Genomic DNA, 21,002 nt, shown 5'->3' with positions numbered 1-21,002 from the left:
CTCCACATACTGTCAGTGACAATCAGTTTGTCACATCAGAACAGAAGAGGGGGACATGTCCTTAAAAGATGGTTGCCACATGTTTTATTTATCCCAGAGTCCTTTCTAGTTTGGAAGCCATGAACAGAAGATAGGTTAAATGAACCTTCTCAGGTCAAACAAAGGTGCTGTGACAGGAACAGCCCACCCAGCAGAGCCCACTTCCCGAGGAACCAGAGCTCAAGTCCTCCCATGTCCCACAGTTCCCAGGCATTTCTGTAGCTGCCTATAAGCAATGGCATGACTGGCCTTGGGGATGGAAAGCAAACTTCAGCAGGAAGAAGAGAGAGGATGGACATCCCAGTGTAGAAACTCACAGCTATGCTATAACAGGAAAGGGCTGCCAAGCCATAGTCCAGTCAAGCCAGTCACATGCTCCAGCCTGTACTTCTGGGTCCCTTTGAGTGCTGTACATGGGAACAGGGTGTTCAGAGAACAGACATGTCTTCTAAATGGAGCAACGATCACCATTTCTTTGTTGAACTCAAATGCAAGGTTAAGAACTGTGGGTGACAGTGTGACCTTTCCCTCTGCAGTTGAATATCCTATCTCAAAAAATATCCTAAATCTTCCAAGTTAAGCTTATCAGTATGGTAACTCAGATTCTCTCATGGACAAGCCTGATGAAATAGAATCTGCATGCAAAACTCCCCAATAATATATTAAACCCTAACTGTAAGTTCCATCTGTTAGCTGTTTCAGAACATCAAATTATTAGCCATATAAGCACTTGCTAAACATGCCAAGATCATTCTTAAACTTAGAACAAAAACAGAAATGCTATGGCTTGACTTATTATGGTTTTATAATTTTTAAATAAAGAGGATTGAGTGTGTGTGTGTGTGTAGTTAGAGTTTTTCTGCCTGGCCCAGTCAGGACAAATCTCTCTTACCCGCCAGTCCCACAGTCGCTCAGACCCAACCAAGAAAGCACACAAAGACTTACATTGCTTATAAACTGTATGGCCGTGGCAGGCTGCTTGTTATCTACTTCTTCTCTCTTAAATTAACCCATTTCTGCTTATCTATACTTTGCCACATGGCTTGTGGCTTATCAGTGTCTTTACATGTTGCTTCTCATGGCGGCGGCTGGCAGTGTCTCTCTCTAGCCTCCTACTTCCCAGAATCCTCTCCTCTCTTGTCCCGCCTATACTTCCTGCCTAGCCACTGGCCAAACAGCATTTTATTTGTACAGAGCGATATCCACAGCACTTCCCCTTTTCTTTTTGTTTTTTAAGGAAGGTTTTAACTTTTACATAGTAAAATTACATATAACAAAACAATTATCAAGCAAGAATTATAGTTACATTATTAAAGAAGATATTCTATCTTATATTGGTGAGCCTAAGGTTTTATATCTAACTTATCTTGTATCATAACTGAGCAAAATTATAACTATCTAGTCTTCAACCACATCAAAGACCTCAGAAGGATATAATATTACCTGAGAACCGGGAGAAGGATGCAAGTAACTTTCGGGAGTCTTGCAAGAGTAGACAGAGACAGCTGGCAGCCTGGACAGTCACGTAATGTTCCTTTGTAAAGTTGGGGCATCTGTCTTCAGCCCACAGGGCTAGAGTCTCTTGGTCACTTCTCTCAGTGTCCTGTAGAATGTCTGGCCATTTCCTCTGCAAAGCAGGAACCTGAAGGACCATTTTGTCAAGCAAAGTTTAGTGGTCACCTTTCTATGGGTCCTGCATGTCCAGTCGATCAAGCAGTCCAGGCAAGAACAGTTTCTTGCCCAAATGGCTATTTTTGCCAAGGTGAAGATAAGATATGAAGTGTCTTCAATGCCCATCCTCGTCTCTGAAGTAAATCGGTGCTGCCAGGAGCAGACATGTCTCACTGTCCAGAAAGTCTAAATTTTAAAAATAGTTTAAATGCCATATTCTGAAGGTCTTTGAAGTATTTGAAGATTACCTATCTATCTGAAATATCTCTATGTATACCCAGAAGACTTAACTAACATGGCTATGAGTATGATTATCACAGATGATTAATTATTAATCTATTTTTAATTATCCATTACAATTTTAAATGAGCTATACAAACATAATACCTTAAACAAGAGTAGAAATATACACACAGTATAACAAAATTAACTTTAAGTTTCTATCAATAGACTAAAATCTATACCAATGTAAAACATTTTAAACAAGTTGTTGCTCTTTAGAAGTAAGTTCCTTCCTTAATCTACCCTTTCATCCTATTATATCTATATCATATCCCCTTTTCTTCTTTAGAAAGAGATCGCATTTATAATTAACCTGCTTTAAAAAAAAATTGGTTTTTCTCTGTCCCACACCAGAGGGCTCTTCTGATTTGGGACACAAGAATCTCTTAACCTTTTCTTTTAGCAGTATGTCTGGGTTTAGAGAAGGAGTGAGCCAATTCCATCTCCAAAGCCAGCTTGATAATTTTGGGAATGTGGGCGTAGTTTCTCTTACTACTTCCTGCTGGAGTGGGGCGCTGTATCTTATGGGGATACAAAGAAAATTTTAGGATTATAGAGTAGTCCATTAGGGTGAACCTCTGAGCCTGTTGCCTTGAAACCATTCTGGATGTCAGATCATCTGGGCTTCAGGTGTTTCTGGTACATGGACTGCTCTCACCAAATGTGAGGTCAAACTGTTGACCTTGTATACATCTTAGTTCACAAAAGAGTCTGTCAGATACGCTAAGCCTGTAGGCTGAAGATGATGCCCCAACACTGTGGAGAAACCTCAGGTGACTGTCCAGGCAGCTGGCTGTTTCTGTCAATTCACATTTTTTTTTTTTTTTTGGAAGCTGCTTGCATGCACTTCTTGTTTTTATTTTTTATTAGGTAGTATTATTTCCTTCTTGGGTCTTTGAGGGAGTTGAAGATCAGTTAGTTATAGTTATAATTATCTTTGTTAAGGATTTCAGAAAAACTCACTAAGAGCTGTAAGTGTATAAATTTGAAAGACGTTATAAGACAGTTCCGTTAGCTATATAAGTTAGGATAAAAAGTGAATCAGGTACATTCTGGACTTACCAAAATAGGATAGATAATGGAATTATTTTCTCTGAATTTGTCAATTACAAATGGACTAGACATTGTTTAGGTATTTATTGTTTGTATATATGGTATATATAGTTATTGTACTTTTGTATATAGTTTTTCTTATATTAGTTATAACTTTTTCCTTTTTTTCTTTTTATTAAAATAGAAAAGGGGAAATATAGTGATATTTTATTTGTATTGAAATGTGATTTTATTTGTATGTCAATAAAGTTGCCTTGAGGTCAGAGCAAGCCAGAGCAGAAGCCGAGCAGTAGTGGGGCACGCCCTTAATCCCAGCCCTTGGGAGGCAGAGCTAGGCGGATCTCTGTGTGTTCAAGGACACAGCCAGCATAGCAGACACACGCCTTTAATTTCAATACCAACCATAGAAGACCTGGAGGTCTGTACAAACAGGCAGTGACGAGGAGGTCATGTGGCTGGGTTACAACCAATGAGGGAGGAGAACAGAAAGTCTTTAAATAGACAGGACGCACAGAAGTAGGTCTCTTGCGGAGAGGAGGAACCGCAGAAGCAGTGAAGGGTAAGGTTTTCTGCTTTGGCTCTGACCTCGTGGTTTTTAACTCTGCAACTGGCTCTGTGTTTCTTATTTAACAAGCAGGATACATCTACATGTGTGTGTGTGTGTGTGTGTGTGTGTGTGTCTATGTAGCCCAGACAAGTCTCAAACTTGAAGTCCTTAGGCCTCAGCTTCTCATTGCTGTGACTGACTACAGGTATGCAATAAGACACAGAGATCTATGATAAATTTAACTCAAGAGTCAAGAAATTTGGAACAAAATTCTCTGTCATAGAAATAGCTGTCACATCTCAAGCCTAAGAAGATGTTACATGAAGTCGTTTTTGTATTTGTACTAGTTAGTGAGCCTACCTTTGCCCACTTTTCATATAATCCACTTCATGCTGCTCAGACCTCACAGAAATCTGTGGGTTATGGCACAAGCCCATGTCTCTGCCTGTCTCTCAGGCCTCAGACAGGCTGTCTCCAAGGAGTGCACACAAAATGGCAGCTGCCCCCTAGAGATGTTTGTTCCTTCAAACCAAGCTGTTTCAAATGTCCCACATATCCACAATTTTACTTTTCTTGCTAAATGAACACAAAACATGCTAGTCACTCTTCTGCTCACCTGAGAGAATCACTTTCAAAGTGAAGCCCAAATATTAGAAGTAACATAAATTCACCTTCCTACAGAAACTGTCAAGTCCCCATCCTAAGATGTCCTTGGAAGAAATGAAAAACCTCCACCTGGATGAACGGTATCTGCAGCCAGAAACCAAAGAAGTGAATGGGATCCTCATGTCCAAGATGATAAGTGATAATTGGGACAAAATCTGGAACTTCCAAGCAAAGCCTGATGACCTCCTCATTGCGACCTACGCAAAGGCAGGTAGGTGCAAGGAGTGGTAGCAGGCAAAGCCACGTGCACAGAACAAGTGCTTTCTGACATGGGCATCTTGATTAAAAGAGGAAGTGTGGGGCTTCAGCTAGGCAAGTCCCTGGTGGGTGGGTGGGCGGAAGGGAGGAATCCCAACTCATAAGTATCCATGCCCCAGCCATAGGGTTCTCCTTTAATTAGACTACTGAAAGAAAGACAGAGACTCACCAAACATCACAAGCCCCCAAAGACTTAGTGAAATTATGAAGTGTTCTAAAAACACAGACTCTAGGAAATAAAATGGAAATTCTTAGGGTAAATCCCACCAGCCAGGCCACCCTTCTCTATTCACTTCTCCAGCACCTAAACTGCTCCTCGCGGTCTGGTTTGGTGTAGACTTGAGCACTTGCAGCCAGATAGCAGTGCTGAGAGCCCATGCCCATCCACTGAGGGAGGGATGGAGAAGGAGGTATCAGTTGTTAGATCCTAGGCAATGAAGGGGTTTATGGGGAAGGGATCCCAAAGACAAAGAATGGCATGGGCCTGAGCAGAGGGGAGCACTACGATGCATCCCCCTTGGGAAGACAGTGATGAATGATTAGCAGTACCCAACCCCCCCCTATTTGTTTTCATCATCCCACACAATGTGAAGAAGTTAATAGTTTGGACATTTGACTTAGTAAGAGTGACTTCTGACAAAAAGATACAGCTGGATGTCAGGAACAGACCACCCATCAAAGGCTCTGGAACCCTTTCTGTCCCTGGGCATTGAGTTCCATATTAGTTTTCATCTCCACCCCTGTTGCTCACGGGCCAACATTGAGCTTGGGAGTTTCCAAGTAGAGCTTCCAGATGCTATAGGCTCTTCTTTTCTGTCTGGTTTTCATTGGACATGTGGCTTCTCAGCTAAGTTACCCATATCTGAACTTAAGCTGCACCTTTCCTTAGAGCAGAAATTTTGGATCAGTACACCTTGAAAATCACGCAGTCACCTGCAAGGCCTCTGTGCCATGATCCCAAACAAACACGCACTGTCTCCCTCCTTCCCTCTCTCCCTCTCTTCTCTTTCTGACTTCATTGCAGTGTTTCTCTCAGTACTTCTCAGTCTCTTATGAACACTACACATACTTACAGGTGTGGAACAACACACCTGCACTGGTCCTCTCCAAAAAATACTTCATTCTTAGGGCAGGTGATATTCTATTCTTATGTCCATTCTTCATACCAAAGCCGCCACAGTTCTACTCAAATGAGCCTCTCTGGCCTTTCAGCAGTGAGTGAGCAACCTTCCTGTGCACTCCTCCAGCACCTCCCCCTCCCTCATTCTGGCCTTCCTTTTGGCTGTGTGTATTGGGTTTGTCTGAGAGGAATAGAGACACCGTAAGTAGTGACTGGATCCTGATCTAGTGCAAGAAAGACTGAAGACAGTGACCTTTGACTCAAGTAGCTAATTACCTAACTAAAATGGGAAGATCTCTTAATTAGAAAGAGAAGAGTGGATGGCAGGTAGGCAAGAAGCAGTCTTTGTCCTGTCTCCTCCCAAAAGGACCATCAGCTTGTTAAAGCACATGCATTGGCTAACTCATCCGGGCATCAATGCACATTTGCCTGACTCCATATTTATTCAGTCAAACTCAACTTATGGGGGACAAAATGCTTTGCTGAATGCTAGGGGGAAAAGAGGACAGAGAGGCCATGAGGAAGTATACACTATAAGCACATGGTGACAAGGAGCACAGAGGGCCACTATTGTTTAGAGGAGCCCCCTCCCCTACCCCAGCAAAAATACACAGAGTGTGCAGAGAATGTAACAGGTAAGTAGATTCTCCCCGGAACCCAGCAAATCTGAGTGTAGCTGAGTATATGTGTGATTGATTAAGTAGAATTGAATTGTGCCATGAGTGGGTAGAACTGAAAATAATGGGTGCTTCCAGGTACCACCTGGACACAGGAAATTGTGGACATGATCCAAAATGATGGGGATGTGCAAAAGTGCCAGCGGGCCAACACCTTTGACCGCCACCCTTTCCTCGAGTGGACTTTGCCTCCACCTCTCAACTCGGGTAAGGTCCCCCAACTTGGATGCAGCAGACTGTGATCGCTGTGCAGTATCAATTTTTACCCCAGAGAAATATCATTTCTACAGTCTTCCTTCCAGAAAGCACTTTCAAACAGAAACAGAAAGGAGTGTGGTGAAAGCAGCGTGGTGAAAGCAGCCCAGGTCTACAAACACAATCCCTTTCCTAAAAATGCGTTACTTGGTAGCACAAGGCACACATCCTATGGTGTGCAAGCATCTGGAGTGTTATGCATGCATCACAGCTCAATGAAGGCATGGGCTATAGTATGGAGCATATATGTCACCAAAGTCTGAAAGTTAAATACTTGCTCCCACAGAAAGGCACTAGGGAGAAGCAGTGGAGCCTTGGGCAGTCTTATAACTCACTCTGCAGACCAAGCTGGCCTTGAATTCAGAGATCCTTGAACTCAGATCCTCCTGCCCCTGCCTCCAGAGTGCTGGGCTTAAAGATGTGTACCTATTTGCTGGGGCTTCCAAATCAGTGGGTGTAGAGATCTGGTAGGCTTCTAACAGCCTCTCCAGAAACAGGGCAGGAGTTTCAGCAGGTCCTTGTAAAACTTCACTAACATGAGACAAATTTGTGGGCTTTTGTGCAGAATTGCAGAGACCATTAATCAGAGTCAAGCACTAGGTGTAGAGAGTCCTCTTACCTTGTGCAGTGTTGGGATCCTATTGAAGTCTGGTAGAAGGGAAAACAGCTTCCAGAATCAAGGTGTCCTCAGAGACTATGGATTACCCTGCTTCCCTCCGGATCCTCTATCTCTCTCTCTCTTCTGAGGTAGAGAGAGTTTGGAGCTGTTAGAAGTCATCCCAAGTAGACTGGTTAGTGTAAAAACACTGTCTGAGGAAAGAAATTAAACCTTGGGGTTTCTCAGAGAAGGGGGAGTTTTGATTTTTCCAGTTATAAAGATCACTGGTGGCAAAGGAAACATAGACCATAAATGGAGCCACATCACCTGTGGCTTCCCTTATGAGGGGAGCCAAGGACCCAAAGAGGGAACTGAGATGGGGATTGGTCTATACCTGGGTCCTGTGAGGATGAGTGAGTCAGGGGAAAGAAGCCTTGGATACAGCTCAGAGTGGTGATGTAGGGCATAGGAGAACCCATTGCAGGTGTGGGAAAAGCTAAGGACAGATTCAGGGAGAGTGCATCCAGAAGGAGTCACAGATGGGGAATAGGGTGGCTGTGAAAACTCAGGGTCAGGGGTTCTCTGACACTTTGGGATGCTTTTTCTCCTGTACTGCTAACATCCTCTGGATCCCATGTGTGTTGCACTCTAGCATCCAGGAAGGTTGTGTTCCCAGGCTATCCAGCCATGCTCAAATGTAGGGTAACTGATCTTGATCTTCCTAGAATGATAGACTGAACCCTGCCAGCAACTTCAATGTTGCATGACACAACATCAGTTCATCCCACACCAAAGGCTGATCAATCCAATTTGCAAAGTGAACAGAGAGTTCCCTTGAAGACATAGACTCCACACTCTGATTCTCATGCTCTGAAACCTAATCTAAAGTTTTGTAACTTGCATTCCAATGTAGAGGTTGAGAGTATCAATGAGGCTCAGTTTTCCATGTCTGCCTATAATTGAAAATTGTTAATGGAGGCATAAAAACACAGGCAAGGGACAGAGACAATGGAAATTAATCTAACAAATACAGAGCACAGATTGGTGACCACCAAGACAAACCAGATCCTGCGGATTTGTGGTGCTGTTCTGGCCACAACCTGAACTCAGGGATTCTTACACTGTTGCCAGCTTTTTTCATGTATCCTCTGATTGGCTCCCCAGACCTATCAGAAACCTGAAACCCAGGTTTATGTTACTTACAGAGATTCTCAAATACAGGTACACAAGAAGACTCCTTCAAAAATTTTAGGGGGCAAGTTGGTGGGAGGTAGTCAATTTCTGGAGCTGAGGAATATCCTCTCAGTGGCCTTTCTAGGACTAACAGCCCTTACTTTTTCCTAGGTAGGAAGCACTCACCTTAGGGGCCAAGAGTCTTCTCAGGGATTTTTCTGGAACCTCCAAATGTTATGGGTTTTAAAGAAAGGAAACATCTGAGAGGCCCAAATAATAAAATTATATGGAGCCTTTCTTCACCACCAGTGGGGGCTGTCCCAGACAGAGTGGTGGGAGACAGCTACAACCTCCAATTTGTTCAAGTTTTTAAAGGCAAACACTTCAGTTGTGACATATACAGAAGGCACCCATGGACAGCTGCAGCAAGCAAGCTTTGTTTACAGAAGTGAAGAGATAGCAGTTCAGGGGTGCGGCATTTCTCATAGCCTTGTGACGAGGGACACATTGTTTAAGAATTTATGGCTGGTCCTGAGACCAGATTACTCAACATAGTTTTAGCACTATGTATTCTTAGGAACAGTTTCACAAGATGGCATAGCCTTAGTTCAGAGCTCATCACACAGTAAATAAGAAGTTTCAGTAATTAACCCTTTCCTCAGTCCTATCGGTGAAATTATTAAGGCCACACTCCACGTAGTTAAAAGGGAGGTTTATTTTGTGGGATAACTCACAAATGAAGGGAAAGGTTGTAGGGTCTGGCAAAGGTATGTCACAGTCCAGCGGTGTTCTCTGGAGAACTCTGCTCGGTCTCCCTCCAGCGTCCAAGGTCCCGGAGCCAAGAGAAGCCTCTCCTCTAGATCCTGGGTCTTCAGCTTCCTCTCTCAGCCCCGCCTTGTGGGCGTGACCATTATGGAAGCCTCAGTGGTGGTTGGAACTTCCAGGCCAAGGCTGGGATGGCTACCCACTCCACAGTCTACCTTCAGTTTCCTGACACAGGATCTAAGTTTAGGTAAAGGACAAGAGGTTTGCATAACTAAGGGGTCCTGTTTAAGGTGTAGTTCCACCCATCATTGTGTAGGATCCTCTAGGATGAACTGGAAAGCTGCCATCAGGAGGGAGACACAGTCCTTATATATGTGAGACCACAGAGTCAATCATTTGGTCAATACAATTTCCAGTGTCTAACACAACAGGGGAGCCACATAGCTGGGGAGAAACATCTGGCTGAACAGTGTGGTCTTATTTCCTAGGTCTGGATCTGGCTAACAAAATGCCTTCACCTCGAACCCTGAAGACTCATCTGCCTGTTCAGATGCTGCCACCTTCCTTCTGGAAAGAAAACTCAAAGGTAAGAACAGCCCGGTTTTATTCATTAAAACAGAAACAACCTGTGGAAAGTGTAAGGCAAGCACTGTCACTACCCCAAGGTCCACACACTTCTTTCTGCACCCCCATTTCCTTCAGAATATGACTTCCGGGTACCACTGGAAGTTCTCCTGTGTACCAGCTATCCCATGCTAAAAGAGAGAAGACAATGAAACAAATCAGGGGGTTCATGCTTGAAGGTGGACTTTTAATTTGGAACCACTATGAAGCAGGGACCAAGAAGGACTTAAACAAGAATGCAGTCTGTCTGGGGAAACCTGCAAAGGAAAAGTAGAACAAGACAGTGAACTTGGGGACCTTTGGGGTCCTGAAAAGAAGAAGCCAGGAGGGTTCTGAAAACACAGGCTGCTGTGCAGCTGCAGACGATATTCTTTATTCATTTAAATTTTTTTTACTCATTTTACATACCAACCACAGATTTCCCACTCATCCCCCCAATCTCCTCCCCTCTTCCTAACCTTCCCCCATCCCCTGCTAGACTCCTCCCTTATTCTTATCCTTCCCCCTATCTCCTCCTCCAAATAAGGGCTCCCATGGGGAGTCAGCAAAGCCTGGTACATTCAGCTGAGGCAGGACCAAGCCCCTCCCCCTGCAGGTGATATTCAACCAAGTTGTTAAGAGTCCCACTAAAGCCTACTATCAGAGAGCCTTACCTGCCTCGGAGGTCCTGTTGTGCCATGTCCTTAGCCAAGAGCATCATATTGGATAAACTCTGATTGGTCAATAACCAGGCAGGAAGTATAGGCAGGATAAGCAAACAAGGAGAATGCTGGGAAGAGGAAGGCAGAGAGTCAGGAGACGCCAGCCTGCTATCCAGGGAGCAGCATGTAACCGCACACAGATAAAGCCATAGAAAACGTGGTGACATATAGATTAATAGAAATGGGCTGAGTTTAAGTGTAAGAGCTGGTCAGTAGTAAGCCTGAGCTAATGACTGAGCAGTTTTAATTAATATAAGCTTCTGTGTGTTTACTTGGATCTGAGCAGCTGTGGGTCCAGCAGATGAGAGAGATTTGTCCTGACTGTGGGCCAGGCAGGACACAGGAAAAATTTTCAGCTACAATTAGAGGTGTGACCTTGCTCAGAACATGGTAGTTGGTTCAGACTACAGCAGCTGAAGCCATCTGACAATAGTCTTCCTATAACCAGAAACCAACCATCCCAGTCTGATGGACGCCAATGAGAATATGTCCACCTTTTTGCAAAAGTGGTCCTCTTGGAATGAAAACTCTAATTTGCTAGTGTTTAGAAATTTGACTTACCTTTATAGAGATTTTATCTCATGAAGCTAGATCCCAGTAATGATATTTCTGTTTTCTATATTTAATTTGTTTTGACACTTCCCAATTCAGAGACTATACAAGTGTGAACATAATTCTCACTGAACTCAAACCTCCCCAGCCATTCTTTTTATCTGTGCACCCACCCACAAGCAGATAAAGAAAAAAGAGTTTGCCATTGTTGATACTGTTTGATCAGCAAGTCTTGAAATAGATAATATTAATATGGAAAAGTGGAATATAAACCAAATATCAACTTTGAAATGTAACAAAAAGTATGACAATACAGCAGAATCAAATGCCTGTCAGCTGGGCCACTAAACCTCTTTGGAAACCCAGCTATGTGGCAGTAGCTGAAAAAGCAAGCTCAGATTGCACAGTATCTCATGGTGAGGACTGCAGCTGACTTTCTCACATTCTGCCTGAATTTCCCAAGGAAACCCTAATTGACAAGTGTATTTGGCCAAGACACCCTCTTAATATAGATTTTAGACACAAAATGCTTGTGAATCTTCTTAATTATTTCTTTGGGGGAATTGCTTCCATGACACCCCAATCCTTTAACTTGCCCATTTCCTGTCTTCAGAAGTACAATACAGATAAATAGCTGTCCACGTATCAAAATGCTGCCTGTTTTCCTAAGGGTATATCTTAGGCACCTTAGCTTTGAAGATTGTTGGTGTTCATTACTGAAAGATCTTGGGATCAGAGGTTCAAGGGGTATACTGAAACAAATTGTCCTTTTGGGTAGAAGGTTAATTAGAAAAATTATTAACATCATCAAGGACAGACAGCATGGTTCAGGCCTATGTGGCAGAGTCCCTTTTTATAGGTCAGAAAATGTTTCATGTAGTCAGGTTGTCTGATCCCTAGGCAGCAGGGGGAAGAGAAGGAATTCTGGGATAGGAATGTGGGGCTCCAAGATTATTGGAGAGAAAGGACACATTTAGTTAAAGTGAAGCTGTTGTTTAGGTGGTAGGTGTTTGGCACTGGTAGCCTTCTGATGCCTGGGATCTGGCAACCTGATCCTATAATGTTTCTTAAGGAAATGATATTGCCTGCCATTCTCCTGGCATTCAAGCACCTAAGTAGTGTGTTATGTATAGGGTTAGAGACTCACAATGTCTCCATTCTCTCTTTAGGGACCTTGCCATTTGATCTAAATCAGCTGTAAGAATGAAGCTGCTAGCCAGCTGTGGTGGTGCACACCTTTAATCCCAGCCCTTAGGAGGCAGAGGAGGTGAATCTCTTTAAGTTCAAGGCCAGCCAGGCTCATATAGTGAGTTCCAGGACAGCCTGAACAATATAGTGAGACCCTGTGTGGTAGTTTGAATGTAATTGGCCACCATAATCTCATAGAGGAGTGGCACTATTAGGAGGTGTGGCTTCGTTGGAGTGGGTATGGCCTTGTTGGAGGAAGTGTGTTCACTGTGGGGGGTGGGCTCTGAGGTTTCCTGTGCTCAAGATACAGCCCAGTTTCCCAGTCAACTTACTGTTGCCTGAAAGATGTAGGACTTAACTTGCAACTATTTCTCCAGTATCATGACTGCCTGCATGCCACCATGCTCCCTGGCATGATGATAATGGACTGAACCTCTACAACTGTAAGCTGCCTCAATTAAATATTTTCTTTATGAGAGTTGCTGTGGTCATAGTGTCTTCACAGCATTAAAAACCTTAACTAAGACACCCTGTCTTCATAAAAAGGGAGGGAGGCTGCTGTAGTGGGGTGTGGCCTGAGTAGCAGGCAGCTCTGAATTCTCACAAATCCCACAGCTAGATATCTTCTTTTATTGCAAGTTACTTTTGCTGCTGAAGAACCAATAATCAATTTCCTTTCCTTTCCTTTCCTTTCCTTTCCTTTCCTTTCCTTTCCTTTCCTTTCCTTTCCTTTCCTTTCCTTTTCTTCCCTTTCTCCTTTTCTTCCCTTTCTCCTTTTCTTCCCTTTCTCCTTTTCTTCCCTTTATCCTTTTCTTCCCTTTCTCTCCCTTCCTTCCTTCCTGGCTTTTTGGTTTTTGAGACAGGGTTTCTCCGTGTAACAGTCCTGGCTGTCCTGGAACTCATTCTATAGATTGGCCTGAACGTACAAAGATCCATCTGCCTCCAACTCCTGGGTGCTGGGAGTAAAGGTGTGCGCCACCACCCAGCGAGGATTCCATTCTCGGTTACCACATGATACTGTTCAAGTGAGATTCTTTCATAGGGACTGCGAGTTTCATGAATGAAGAAGTTTAAGAACAGATTCAAATGGAAGCTCAAGGGCAATTTTGTTGGTATTTAAAAGAAAATCCCCAGGGAAGGCAAGCTGTAAATATTGTCATCTGCCTGGAAGAAGAGAATGGACAGGCAGGTGGTGGTGGGGGAAGGCATGCTGTTTGAGTTAAGCATGGAGGCCAGCTTAACAAGCAGCCACATGGCAGGGGCCAAGGAAACATTAGAGAAAAAGTGAAAAAGCCTAAAGTACTGGAGAGGCATACTTGGGCTCTGGCCAGCCTCTGAAAGAGAAAGAGAAGAGACAAAAAGGGAAAAGTTACGGCCTGACTCAGAAGGACACACAGGCCCAGCAGAGACACACAGGAGATCTAAAGTGACTGTTCTTTGTGGCAGGAATTCTGGGAAAGAAAAGTGAATCTTCTTTTTTTTCATTTTTTATTTTTTGAGACAGGGTTCTCTGTGTCACAGCCCCCTAGCTACCCTGGAACTTGCTCTGTAGACCTGGCTGGCCTTGAACTCACAAAGATCTGCCTGCCTCTGTCTCCGAGTGCTGGGATTAAAGACATGCATCACCACCGCCTGGTTGATTTAAGTGAAGCTTAAATCCTGGATTAATTTAAGAGCTGGATTAACTCTTAAGGGAGATAGCAAGGGCATGTTTCCCACCCTACCAGGGGTAGAGTCCACTCTTTATGCAAGAAAGCTGCAGCTCTCCCTTAATGGGTTTTCAATGTTGCTGTAGTATATTATTGCCAAACCTTGTAGACCCAGTGTCAGAAGAGACACAAACACCTGCCTAATCATAACACCAACACCAAATCAGTCTTCTAAATACTGCAAGCTTCTGCGTGGCAGCCTCTCTCATTATCCACTCAGATGTGAGCAGTAAACGACTTCAGAGACCTTTGTCTAAGCTTTTCGTTTCATGGTGGCATTGCAGGCATAACAGTGTGGCTACTCACCATCTGTATCCCAGGCAATAGAACTTGGGAACGTTACTATTGCCAAATACGTCTTGAGGGTCTGATTGAGATGTAGTGAGCAGTCTAAATTATCTGGGGCCTATATCTCACCAGAGGGGGGTCTTTGTAAAAGAACCAAGCAGAAGTAGGAGATGTAGCAAGTGAAGAACAAAGGAGAAGTGATTCTAGGAAAGGGTCAGCAGCCCAGAAATGCAAGTGATCTCCGAAGCTGGAAGCAATGAGGAAATGAATTTACATTTAGAGTCAACAAAAGGAACCTACCACCTACCGGGCTGACCACTTCACTGTAGTCCCATGAAACATGTTCTCTGGGAATCTAAGATAATGAATATAACTTTTTCAGCATTAGAGGTATGATAATTTTTTTGCAGCACCAACAAGAAACTAATATAAGTTACGAGACTCTTCAAAATTACATTTGATTTTGGATTCCTTATTGCAAGCACTCTTGCATATATTCCCTGTGCCTGGGACTTCTCTTGTTTCTAGTCTCTTGAGTCTTGAATATAATACTCAATACAGGAATAGTATGCAAAATAGGGGCTGAAGATTAAACCAGGAAGCACTTGTTTGGCAGACATGAGCCCCTGTAATGTAATGTGTATATATATTTTTATTTATATGATAGTGAGACTGTAGTTGCCTCACACTGCTTGGGTTCCTAAGTACTTTCATGAACATTGGAGAGAAATCCAGCAGCAAGGAAGGGAGCAGAGAAACAGTCATGCAGGACTGAGAGTAATGAAGGCAATGCCCTTGGGAAAGCATACATTCAGGTAATTCACCAGAAGGAAAACAAGCAAGTGAGGCACTGGACATAAGTGCTTGAGAAGACACGAAGATGCTTGTAACAGATGAGAAGCTTGGCAGTGCTACTTAGAGCAAAATACGGAGCACAAGCTACTGATGATGTGAGGACAGGGTTATTTTGGTTCATGGTTCTGGAGTTTCACTTTCAAGATTAGGCAGTTCTCTGGATTGAGCCTCTAGTAAGAGCAACATCATGGTGGGAATGGAGTCCAAAGTGAGAAGCTGAATCTCACAGTAGAAATGAAAGACAGCGAGAGTGGGAGAGCAGTAAACAGGGAGAGGGAAGGAAAGATCCTTAATATCTTTGGAGGGTATACCTCCCCACCCCGCCCCGTGTCTTAAGGCTCTCTCTTTAAGCCTTGTTTCTAAAGTGTCAGCAGTACCTCCTTGTAAGCAGTACCCTGGAGATCAGGTCCACAGCTGGCTATTTGGGGAATGCTACTCATATCATATCAAACTATAGCAATATTTTCCTCCCCCATCACTGCTGCAAACATATACGGCTACATGCTAGAATGGGAGCCAAGAGGTAAGAAAAGGAAGAGGACAGATAGCAAGACAAGGGGTCACCTCTCCTTTGCTAGATCATACCATTGTCTTCCTTATACAAAGATACCCTCATAAATCTCTCCAAGGTGGGGGTGGGTGGACTTAATACTGCCACAAGAGGATGAAAAGCAGGGAAGAATTCATCTGTGTGGTTGGCGTTATCTTATAGAGAAGACACTGGCTGGCTCATAGCCTTACTTCTCCCATCCTGTAGCCCATTTAGAATCTTTACTCATCAAAAGCTAGGGAGGACTTTCTTCTATATGGTGAAAACCCCCATGCCCTGTGGTCTGAATGTTCTGTTCTCCAAATTAATATATTAAAATTTTAACTCCCATGGTGATGGGATTCAGAAGTAGGTCTTTAGTGATCATTTTATAAAAGTAGGGCCTCATCAATAGGGTTGAGGCCTTCATTAAAGATGGCCATCTGTGAGGAAGTGAGCCAGTGAATCTGTTGACATCTTTATCTTCAATTCTTCAGGCTCCAAAACTGTGAGAAATTAGTTTCTGCAGCAACTTGTTATGACTGGAACAAGGCACCCACCTTATTCTCCAAGTTAGTTTAAGGTAACAGCAATATTTATCACACAAACCACACCTTTAAGATAAAAAAGGATATACTTAGTAATAATGTTAAGATTATAGCTATAAATTAGAATGTTTTGTGAACATATTAGAAAAGGTTGTCATGTTGAGCATAAAAACACACATGGCCCAATTCCTCCAATAAGTTAGCCTGCAATCTGCAAAAAACTTTCAAAGAATGAAAGTATCCATATTGAATGATGATATTTTCTGTCTTGTTTCCTCTCTGGCCGCCACTCCCTTTGCTGGACAAACCTAGATTATCTATGTGGCCAGAAATGCCAAGGACTGCCTGGTATCTTACTACCATTTCTCAAGAATGAACAGAATGCTGCCTGACCCTGGGACATGGGAAGAATATGTTGAAACATTTAAAGCTGGAAACGGTGAGTGAAAGAAAACTGTGCCTTTCTACTTCCTAACCCGTGTGCTGACAACAGACAAGATTTTCAGTAGATATTTGCATCCCTTAAGGTGATTCAAAGAAGTAGATGATATACTCTGACTAGGTCATCTCTGAAGATTTTGACAAAAACTATTGACAGTTGTGAGCAGAAGTTGGGGAAGTCATCAAGGGCTAGTAGAGGTTTATGGTGTGCACTAGCTCCTGGAGCTATCAGAGGGACCCTTATTGGGAACTTAAAGCCTTGATAGTGGCACCAGGAAACCACAGTGAGCCAACAGGAAGTATACCAAGGAAACAAGTATAGCATCTGCAGTATCCAAAAGCCTTCCAGAAACTCTTTGAACAAAGTCCAACTATAAGCTGAGTTCGACTTGCTGAGCAGGGTAGGCAGAGCCAGCAAAAGATGGCCAGCATACTTCTCAACACTCACCATCACAGAGCAAAGTTGTCCAGATACTTGGTAGTAAGAGATTTTTCCCAAGTCTTTTCAAAACCATACTATGTGTATATACATATATTATACACATAACATCTATGATTTTTATACACATACACCTTAACACTAATCTATGTGCCATGTAATAATGTAACAAAAAGTGAAAGTTTTGAACTCAGTTGTAATTCCATTCTTCATAGCAGAGAAAGTTGAACAATGGGAGTCAAAAACAAGGAATTCAGGATGTATTTTATCATTTTTCTCAATACTCTTAAGAAAGGAAGAGGGGGCACAAAATCTAAGAGCCAGAGGCAGTGCATGATACAAGGGAACAGTGTCTTTTGGCCAAAGCAGAGGCACTGCACATGTACCCCAATTGTGAGAGTATTCATAAACCCTGTGACAGGCCGAGCCAAACCAAATTCTAGCATAGAGAGAAGAGTTGGAAACAAAATTCTTCCCCTAACAAATGAGCTACTGGGGATTGTTGGTGAAAGAGAAAGGGTCAGTTGTCTCCAAGAGTATAGTGTCTGAGAAGTCTACCATTCTCTAGTGGAAGACAACACATCCAAGAATATTTGGCCTTGATGGGAATAAAAAGACACAAAGCTGGGTGGGAATGGAAGGGTGTATATATCTAGTAATACATGGGGGAAAGGGCTAAGAAATTCTTGTGTGTGTATGTGTGTATAAAAATCTCTTCTGCAAGTAAGAATTCTGTTCAGGATCTTTGCATTACACTTGTATTTGTTAATTGTTCTCCTTTATTTAGCACAGCCATCCTCATTTGATGAGTTTTAAGGTGATAGTATATTCCATCTCTTTCCTCCTCAGTGTTGTGGGGCTCCTGGTATGACCATGTAAAGGGATGGTGGGATGTGAAAGACCAACACCGCATTCTCTACCTCTTCTATGAAGACATGAAAGAGGTGAGGGCTGTGTAACCTCCACTGGGTATTCCCACATCCTCAGATCCAGATAGCCCAGTGACACCCTGGGATGTGAGCTTGCCTGCAGAAGATCCTTGAAGACATTCTTTAGTTTTATCTTTCCTCCTCAGAAAACAGAAGAAGTTTTATAGTCAATCAGTGGATTAGATTCTGACACCCTCACGCCATGTTTTATTATCTACAAAATGGTTTGTTGTCTATCTCACAAAGTTACTGTAGATTTATTCAGTCATAATTGTAGAGTGCATATAGTTGTATTTAAAAAGTTTAGATTCCTTCTCCCTCTTCCACACCCCTGACATCCATCATTAATTGAGGTCTAGTCCATGTGAACACTAGCAGGATTAACAGGATACATAGAGTGGAATATTGAACTGACTCCTCTCTCTGTTTCACTGTGAATAAGTAGACCACAGGTCTACTCTCAAAATCCTGTGGATAAGTGTACTCATGTTACAAATTCAACTCCTATACCAAAGTCAAGAAGTCCAGTGTGATTTAACCAGGCGCTTAGCACCTTGGCTTTCATCAGAATGAGGCAAGTGGCAAGGGTTCACATTCCTGAGTCAAATTGATAACCTTTATTCATTCTCTTATTAGACTTCTGAAAACTCACAATCCCCTTTTTCTGATTATTACAGTCAATAGACCAAAGCTAGTCACACAAACTAACATAGTTTCTGTTTTATATGATCTTCACACAATCCTTGACACCCAGGATATGCCACAGTTCCTCTCCCAAGGCTGCTGTCTGTGGAGATGTTTGTCCCCTGCTACAAGTTACACTCCTAGAGGGCAGGAGCAGAACCTGGGACAGTCAGTGCCCTGCACTAAAACTACTTAAGATAAATTTCAATCGGCACCTTGACACATCCTTTCCCAAATATTGTCTATACTGACTAAACAACATCTCCAATGGAAACAATTATTTATTTTTAATAACTATTCCACATACAGGACCCAAAGAGAGAAATTGAGAAGATAGTAAAATTCCTTGAAAAAGACATATCAGAGGAAGTTCTAAATAAAATTATCTATCATACCTCCTTTGATGTAATGAAGCAAAACCCAATGGCCAACTATACCACTCTACCCACCAGCATCATGGACCACTCTATCTCCCCTTTCATGAGGAAAGGTAGGTAAGATTGACATCTTGAGGTGCCAAATAAATCTCTTGATCCTATAGTTGACTTATATTTTCCACTGATGTCTCATACTACCTGACTTGCTTTGCTAATAGCTGTAGAGTTGGAGAGGTGGCTTGTGTACCTGTTCATCTTGGTGCAGGTCCTAGGGGTGTATAATCACTCCCCCTTCTGTACCTACAGCAATCTCTGAGACTTCATTTTGTTTCAGGGATGCCTGGAGACTGGAAGAATTACTTTACTGTGGCACAAAGTGAGGATTTTGATGAAGACTACCAGAAGAAGATGGCAGGGAGCACTATTACTTTCCGTACAGAGATCTGAAAGCAATGGAGCTGGGAGAGGGGGCTAGATTTTCTGACTATATTTTTTTAGCCATTTAAGCCTCGTGTTAAAATATATTTAACACCTATTCCTGAGCTGTTGCCAAATTCTGTAGGTTCTATCATACTATTTCATCAAAATGTAGCCAAACCCTGTACAGAATAATTTCTGTTACAGCATGTGATTATTCTTAGTGACACCTACCACGTAACCAGATACTTTAATGTGCTTAGGCAAAATTCATGAATAGACATACATGAGAACAGGATTTCAATATATGAGAGTAAATTTAAAAAAGCAGCCGGGTGGTGGTGGCGCACGCCTGTTAATCCTAGCACTTGGGAGGCAGAGGCAGGTGGATCTCCGTGAGTTCGAGCCCAGCCTGGTCTACAGAGCTAGTCCAGGACAGGCTCCAAAGCTACAGAGAAACCCTGTCTCAAAACAAAAACAAAAACAAAAACAAAAAAAAGCAAAGAGAATGAGAAGTGAGCACTGAGCATAAATGGAAGGATAGTAGTTTTCCTAACAACTGTCTTTGTCTGTTGTACAATACTGTAACATGACATCTAGTTGGTTTATAAAGAATAAAAAATATTTCTTACCTTTCTGAAGGCTTGTGACTAAAGTCAAAGGATCCACATTGGCAAGACCTTTATTGCATCTTCCCATGATGGAATATGGAAAAAGGGTGAGGAAGGGGGTCAAATTCATGCATTTGTCAAGAACCTATGATAACTAGCTTATTCCCATGATCATGTGCTTATACCTCCAAACTCCATTGCACTGATAATTCAGTTTCCAATACATGAGCATTGGGACACATTTAAACCACAAAGGTAACCAAGAGTGAGACTGCCCCCTCCAAGATCCATAGACTATCTAACAAAAACTCCAACATTAGGCATGAAAAGCTGCCTTTTAAGTTGTCAAGGTTGTCCAACAAATTCCTAAAACTGTTACCTTCAGTTGCCTCTCAGAGGTAGAATTTAAGTTCTTGTTGCCAGGGATGCCATGCACCTTGGACCAAGCATCCCTTGGGTATATGCCCAAAAGTGGTATCACAGAATCTTGAGAAAGATTGATTCCCAATTTTCTGAGAAACTGCCATATTGGTGAAATTATTAAGGCCACTCCACGTAGTTAAAAGGGAGGTTTATTTTGTGGGCTAACTTACAAATCAAGGGTTAGGTTGCAGGTTCTGGCAAAGGTATAGCACAGTCCGGCATTGTTCTCTGGAGAACTCTGCTCAGTCTACCTCCAGCGTCCAGGGTCCAGGAACCAAGTGGGACACTCTTTCCGATCCTTCGTCTTCCGCTTCCTCCTCCATCCTGCCTTGTGGGCGTGACCATTACCGAAGCCTCAATGGGGGTTGGAACTTCCAGGCCAATGCTGGGATGGCTATCCACTACACTGCCATACTGATTTCCAAAGTGGCTGTACAAGTTTGCTGTTCCACCAATAGTAGAGGAATGTTCCCCTTGCTCCACATCCTCTCCAACATAAGCTGTCACTTATGTTTTTGATCTTAGCTATCCTGACATTTTGATTTGCATTTCCCTGATGACTAAGGCTGTTCAGCAAGTCCTT

General features: G+C 42.8%; 1 protein-coding gene across 1 annotated transcript; it reads left to right on the top strand.

Annotated features, from left to right (window-relative positions):
• Positions 1–4,297: 4,297 nt before the first annotated feature.
• LOC118575612 (sulfotransferase 1C1) lies at positions 4,298–19,415 on the top strand. Its single transcript, XM_036176082.1, has 7 exons — positions 4,298–4,469; positions 6,392–6,520; positions 9,593–9,690; positions 16,411–16,537; positions 17,828–17,922; positions 18,901–19,081; positions 19,303–19,415. The coding sequence occupies exons 1-7, from the start codon at positions 4,298–4,300 to the stop codon at positions 19,413–19,415; spliced, it is 915 nt and encodes a 304-aa protein (XP_036031975.1).
• Positions 19,416–21,002: the final 1,587 nt, after the last annotated feature.

The sequence above is a fragment of the Onychomys torridus genome, unplaced genomic scaffold, assembly GCF_903995425.1.
Source record: "Onychomys torridus unplaced genomic scaffold, mOncTor1.1, whole genome shotgun sequence".
Taxonomy (NCBI): Eukaryota; Metazoa; Chordata; class Mammalia; order Rodentia; family Cricetidae; genus Onychomys; species Onychomys torridus.
This window is presented reverse-complemented; position numbering and strand designations above follow the sequence as displayed.

Excerpts from the sequence above, each read along its gene's own strand:
- LOC118575612 (XM_036176082.1), top strand. The coding sequence starts at position 4,298 with ATGTCCTTGGAAGAAATGAAAAACCTCCACCTGGATGAACGGTATCTG. Across the intron at positions 6,521-9,592 it reads GCCTCCACCTCTCAACTCGG|GTCTGGATCTGGCTAACAAA; the intron begins GTAAGGTCCCCC and ends CTTATTTCCTAG. Across the intron at positions 17,923-18,900 it reads TCTATGAAGACATGAAAGAG|GACCCAAAGAGAGAAATTGA; the intron begins GTGAGGGCTGTG and ends TTCCACATACAG.